This window comes from Bactrocera oleae, chromosome 5 (genome assembly GCF_042242935.1).
Source record: "Bactrocera oleae isolate idBacOlea1 chromosome 5, idBacOlea1, whole genome shotgun sequence".
NCBI classification, from domain to species: Eukaryota; Metazoa; Arthropoda; class Insecta; order Diptera; family Tephritidae; genus Bactrocera; species Bactrocera oleae.
In genome coordinates, this window is record NC_091539.1 from 13,518,069 (window position 1) to 13,525,248 (window position 7,180).

At 35.8% G+C, this 7,180-nt stretch overlaps 1 protein-coding gene across 1 annotated transcript; it reads left to right on the plus strand.

Annotated features, from left to right (window-relative positions):
- Positions 1 to 2,957: 2,957 nt before the first annotated feature.
- LOC118682475 (putative per-hexamer repeat protein 5) lies at positions 2,958 to 4,452 on the plus strand. Its single transcript, XM_070109472.1, has one exon. The coding sequence runs from the start codon at positions 3,025 to 3,027 to the stop codon at positions 4,330 to 4,332; it is 1,308 nt and encodes a 435-aa protein (XP_069965573.1). The 5' UTR covers positions 2,958 to 3,024; the 3' UTR covers positions 4,333 to 4,452.
- Positions 4,453 to 7,180: the final 2,728 nt, after the last annotated feature.

The window sequence follows — 7,180 nt, forward strand, 5'->3', positions numbered from 1 at the left end:
ATATTTAAAAATTTCGTATAACTTTGCAAACTTAAGGCAGAGAAATCTTATATAGTCTAGCAATTTAGACAATAAGTTATTCATATACATATACACATATATTTTGGATCAGGTTACAGAAAACGAAAATTGAATTATTTTTTTTACTTCATATTTGCGTTTACATATATGTTGTTACGTTCAAATATACACTTTTTGAAATTTTACAAAAATTAAGATTTAAGAAGCTTTGGGTTCTGCGGCACAGAGATTAGTCAAAATTCGAGATTTTGCTCCAATCTTTTTCAAAGTGGACCCAATTCGAATTGAGTAAGGTTCACATTATAGTTGTGTTGAAGTCTATGAAGTAGTAAGAGTTGTTTAAGTGTAATGAAGTAATAAGAGTTAGTTATTTCAAAAGTTTTAAGTTAATTTGGAATTTAAAAAAAGTAGTATTTTCTACCAACAGGAATTTAAGTAATGTTTTCGTTGCTATCTTTTGGGTCGTAACGAAGCACCTTTAAGTCATTGCGGCTATATTGTAGGTGACGATACACCTGATTTAGAAGGGACACGCCTACTTTTTACTGGTGTGTATAAGCTTCATTTAGGTTATTATTAGCATATAAGCATGTCTTTATTTCTTGTAGGTAATCTATTGGGAAAAGTAAAAGTATAAATCCCTGAGAAGCTGAAGGCTGAACGAAATGAGACCTATTTTACCGCAATTTCAAACAAACATAAAATCAACTATTAGCTAACTGATTCGCCATTTCTCAGCTCACTATCTTTGCGCGCTGCTCTCTTGTCAAAAAAATTACGTGCAAAAGCAACAGCAAAGTTATCGAGTTGGATTTAAGAGCATATCCGGAATATTCCATTCATCTGCAAACACCAAACATTCGACTGCTGCTTACTTTCGGGCATATAAAAGTAATAGCTCAAATAGTTACCGACATTCCTCCCTTCTGTACTTACCGCCCGTATCAAACTAAATTTGTCAACAGTTATGCCCGTAGTTCACTCGTTCCTACGGGAAAAATAAAATTTCCGCGGATATCCTACCGTAAGGTTTGTGGTAAGCGGGCGGTAGTGGCGGTGGTGACTGTTCATTTACATTGCGCTCTTATAAGATAGGTCGTATCAGCTGATACGGTCCACAGTTCTGCGACGGTGACTGATTTTGAACTATAAATCTAAGATTCACGATGTTATAAACATGTTTTGAAGCACCGCTATCGTATTATATTTCTCCATTTCTCTTGATCAGTCGACACGAGTCTTTTTTGAGCGATTTACATTGACATTTTTTTGCTTTTAATGCCTATAGTTAACTCAATCTCACCACAGGTCACAAGACGATCTTGCTATATCAGTTTGCGCACAGCATCAATTGTTTCCGGAACAAAAACTGATTTTTGATGACCTTTACAAAATTCGTTTTGAAGCGATCTACTACCCCGATTCACCATACCATCTACAAACACTGATCCTTGATAGAGCTCCATCGCTAAAAATTGAATTAATTTCATAGATGCACTGTCCACCACCTCGAAGCTTGTAAAAAATAATTACACGAAAATGTTCGCGATTTAATTTATTGTTTCTTTGCCGAGATGAATATTAATATTTTAAGTTACTGTAAACAACCCAAATAGCGCTCGTATGTCAAAACAGTCTAGGTATGTATAACATCAAAAATGTTAAACTTTACAACAAAGTTATTAGCTGCAAGATTGCAACACCAGGGTTGCCAAATCTTCGCTATCTTCAATACTACCAAGTTTTGTTTTGTATATTTCAGATCAATTTTTGAAATAAACCTTGACACTTAAAATCAACTATAATAGTTTATACCAAAGGAAACTAAAGGGTTACTTAAACGTTTTCTGACGCGGAAAAAATTATTTCTCATTTAAATTCAGCGTTGTACCTCAAGTACTGTCCGTTTGTTTGAACATTGTAGTTAAGTTTGTTCGAATCACCAACGTCTGGCGAATAGAAGACAGCTATTACAAGACTCAGCAATAAGGGCGATACAAATTTTAAGTATAAGTTTATGTTAAATTTTAAATTTATGAAATTAGGAAATTAGATTTATTTACTTAGTAAAGTGTTATCTTCTCAAAGTTCTTTTTCTTATTTTGTAATTTGCTCACTTGGTTACTGATCTCTGAAATTTATTATTTCTCTTTAATTACAAAACAACAACAATATACTTTTCGACACATTAGGCAGTCAGCCATGAAACATTTTTTGAAGATATCTCGCCAAGTGAAAGTTTTTTTTACAAGCACTCGATTCCGATTTTTAGCTTGTATGGCAGCTATGGGTATGTTATAGCATTCTGATATTGGTAGTTCGGAAAATTGAACAGCTTCTTGAGGAGAAGAGGACGGTTGCGCAATTTCAAATATATTATCTCTTAATATATATGTTTATTAAAAACGGAGGCGGAGGTACGCGTATATACAGACAGACGGTCAGACGGGCATGGCTAAATCGACTCAGTTCGTCGTACTGATCATTTATGCACATATACTTATATTTTATAGGGTCTTCGAAGTTTCCTTTTGGGTGTTACGAACTTCGTGGCAAATTTTCTAAACCCTGTTCAGGGTACAATATTATGGTGGGCATAATATCATCGCTTTTAGAGTTATGCTGAAATTTGGTCCGCCCAATGGTGAATTTTCATTATTTATTAAACATTTACGACAATCAGTCAGTTTTTTATTTTACGGTGAAACTGACATATATAGATCGTATTATATATTTACTTAGCCGAAAATACAGAAACAATTTTGTATATTTATGTACAAATAAGAGCTTATAAAACAAGTTTTAATCTGCAATATTGAAGAGATATTATTGAAATTCAATTGCACAGGTGTGCTCATTTTCAAATATTTACATAAAATGTCGGAATTGTAGAAATTTTTTGGAAGAAATTGGTTATAAAAACACCGGGGATTGAAGTAAAATTCACACTTTTCTATGAGTACGTAGATATCGTATATCAGGGTGTACCATATTAATAACGAAATGGCGAAGTTATCGTCGTTCCTGTATATTGCCATTTTGGCCATGTCATCTTTTGCTGTAGTGAACAGTGAGGACTACGATTCGAATGGAGCTGGTAATTCAACAGACTCCGGTAACTCAACAGGCTCTGTTAACTCAACAGACTCTGGTAACACAACAGGTCCTAGTAACTCAACAGACTCTGGTAACTCAACAGGTCCTGGTAACTCAACAGACTCTGGTAACTTAACAGACTCTGGTAACTCAACAGAGTCTGGTAACATAACAGGTCCTGGTAACTCAACAGGCGCTGGTAACGCAACAGGAGCTGGTAACTCAACAGACTCTGGTAACACAACAGGTCCTGGTAAATCAACAAACTCTGGAAACTCAACAGGTCCTGGTAACTCAACAGGCCCTGGTAACTCAACATCCTCTGGTAACACAACAGGTCCTGGTAATTCAACAGACTCTGGCAACTCAACAGGCGCTGGTAACACAACAGACTCTGGTAACACAACAGCTCCTGGTAACTCCACAGCCTCTGGTAACACAACAGGTCCTGGTAACTCAACAGACTCTGGTAACTCAGCAGGCGCTGGTAACACAGCAGGTCCTGGTAACTCAACAGGTCCTGGTGACTCAACAGGCGCTGGTAACTCAACAGACTCTGGTAACTCAATAGGCGCTGGTAACTCAACAGACTCTGGGAACACAACTGGTGCTGGTAACACAACAGGTCCTGGTAACTCAACAGGCGCTGGTAACACAGCAGGTCCTGATAACTCAACAGGCGCTGGTAACACAACAGACTCTGGTAACACAACAGCTCCTGGTAACTCAACAGGCGCTGGTAACACAACAGATCCTGGTAACTCAACAGACTCTGGTAACACAACAGGTCCTGGTAGCTCAACAGACTCTGGTAACTCAACAGGCACTGGTAACTCAACAGACTCTGGTAATATAACAGGTCCTGGTAACTCAACAGGTCCTGGTAATTCCACAGACTCTGGTAACTCAACAGGCACTGGACCGAAAGATGACTCGAAAGCAAATAAAGGATGTGAACATCCTGTTAGTGGAAAAGATTTGGTATTAAAAATACTTGATAAATTATTTAAACTGGAGGAACAAAAAGGATTAGTCGCGCGTATAGGGGGTAAAGGTAATGAAAAAAAGGGCAAGAACGGCAAACAAGCCGGAGATGGAGGATATTCAAGAGACGAACGAGTCAGGGTGGGAAGGGTATTAAGGCTCAGTAAACCCCAACAAAATTTCCAACTAATGACCCACACATTACAACGGAGAGGAATTCGCCAACGATAAACGATGATTTTTAAGCATTTTTAATATGTATTTTATAAAAGAATATCTTCAATATTTTCAGTTTTAATGTTTCTCAAAATAATAATTCTAATAAATTTTAAAATAAGCAGCATAAAATAATTGTAATTCGCTTGCTTGATAGCCACACGCTAAAAATAGAGCATAAAAGTATGTGGACGAACTTTGTTTGGAACCTTGTTTGTTGGTTTGGCTTACAGCCAAAAATGTTTTAATATAACGGTTGCCAGCTCCTTTAAAAATCATACGCAAAAGAAAACTATCTCAGAATGTTGCCACTCGTTTTAAAATCGTTAACAAAATAATTATAACATAGTGAGTTACAAAAAGCTAAGGAAACTTCAACGAAGTAGCAATTGAAAATATTATTGTGAGAGTTGCCGCCTCTACAAAAATTTTAACTGAATTAAACCATTAATTTAATTTAAATTTTACAATATAATAGCAAACTATAAGGTTTAGGAAGGCCTACAGTTGAAAATATTTCAATATAGAGATTACCTCCACTTCTTGAGAGTCTTAAGAAAAATATAAAAAGATAAACACGCAATAAAATGTTGATACCCACAGTGAAGTTTTTTAAAGAACTGATGAGTAAAAAGTAGTTTTTAAGTAAGATTGCCACTTGCGTAAACATGTTGAAGCAGTACTGTTAAGATAACCAAATTATTACAATATCGATTTAATTGGTTCAGAGTGCGACAATTCTTAGGACTATTTTAAAGTCTATGAGCTTATTAGATCTTACAATAGATAACTCAAACAGCCATGATATTTTGATTTTGCAAATATATTTTTTTCAACGAAAAATCCCTAGAGATTGATTCACGACCTATATACATACATAACCAGACCGTGTACTTGGTTTTGTGTGGTCATTTGGAAAGCAAAAGGTATGCCAGCAATTATCGAACTACTGAGGAGCTCAAACGAAATCGTAAAGACGTCCACTATTATTCGAAAAAAAGCTCGAATAATTTATAAAGGAACAAATTGTATAGCAATATTTCCAATATAAAATCGGTTTTTTAATTTTGCTCAAATTGGTTCAATGCTTCCATACCGGCATAACAGAAGTGAGAAATTTTAAATTTTTCTGCTAATATTGATTTTGCTTCTCCAATTACATTCTGTCATATTCAAATTTCTAAATACATTTTTTTTCAATTTCCATTAAAATATACAATATATAGCATATATTACATAGGTATAGGGTTTACATAAGTCGTTGTTGTGTTGTATTCAAACACTTAATAGAAAAATCTTCAATCTGCAGTACAAGTTCGTGTATACTCATAAAAAAATATGAACATTTTCAAATTTCTATGTTCTACCTATACTGACCTCTATTACATATACAGTGGCTCATCGGTGTACTATACTCGTATATCTACTAGGGTGTGATTTTTGAATTTATTTCTAAGTAACATAGTATTCTAATGTACTCAGAAACATAACTATTTTTTAAAGGAAAGAGAGAATGATAGTGAGAGATAAATAGAGAGGAGTAAGTGAGAAAAAGAAGGGAGTTTTATTTACTCCAAATTATTATCATTTCACAAAATTTGCTGTTGGAAATAATTACTGAAGGCTTCCAAAGGTTTGACGGAATTAAATTTAATGATATACAATTACATTTAATAATCGCTTAAACTAAAGAGATTTAGGAAAGTTTATAGTTGAACGAGATATTGATAAGGCTTACCACCTGTTTGGCAAAAAACGAAAAAAAAACAAGTAAGGAAGGGCTAAGTTCGGATGTAACCGAACATTTTATACTCTCGCAAAGTCAAATGGTATACTCGTTTGAGATTTCTTTGTGGATTGACTGATATTTTCGGTAGAAGGTCAACTATAGGCACTGGGGTCCACATATTTAGTACTTAGGGGCTTGAACAGTTTTGGTTCGATTTAGAAAATTTTTGGTCACAAGGTGGCATACTTTAAACGTATTATTCACGCAAAGTTTTACGCCGATATAATCATTGTTGCTTGATTTGCATAGTGGAAAGTGAAAGAATCAAGTGGTATTTAAAATGGTGTCATATGGAAAATAGGCGTGGTTGTAATCCGATTTCGCCCATTTTCGCACTATGACATAGAAACATGAAAAGAACGTTATGCACCGAATTTGGTTGAAATCGGTTAAGCAGATCTCAAGATATGGGTTTTCACCTAAAAGTGGGCTGTGCCACGCCCACTGTCTAATTTTGACGCGGTTCCTATAAAGTCATCTTATACCATCTCAGAGATAAAATTTAATGTCTCTGGCGTGTTTAGTGCTTGATTTATCGCGCTTTTAGTAGTTTTTAACAGTACCGTTATATGGGGAGTGGGCGGAGTTGCCACCCGATTTCAACTATTTTAACACCGTCAATAGAAGTGCTAAAAACATTTGCTTCCAGTGAATTTTGTTATTATAGCATTAGCGGTTTAGGAGATATGCACATTAAACCTATTAGAGGCGGGACCACGCCCACTTTTAAAAAAAAAATTTTAACTGCAGATGCCCCTCCCTAATGTGATCCTGTGTACCAAATAACAGTCTTGTATCTTATTGCGGAGCTTAGTTATGGCAAGTTATTTGTTTTTGATTAATGGCGTTTTGTGGGCGTGGCAGTGGTCCGATTACGCCCATCTGCAATACCAACCGTCTCACGGTACCATGAAACATGTCTACCAAGTTTCATAAAGATATCTCAATTTTTACTCAAGTTAGAGCTTGCACGGACGGACGGACAGACGGACAGACGGACGGACAGACGGACGGACAGACGGACGGACGGACAGACAGTCACCCGGATTTCAACTCGTCCTTCATCCTGATCAT

Excerpts from the sequence above, each read along its gene's own strand:
- LOC118682475 (XM_070109472.1), top strand. The coding sequence starts at position 3,025 with ATGGCGAAGTTATCGTCGTTCCTGTATATTGCCATTTTGGCCATGTCA.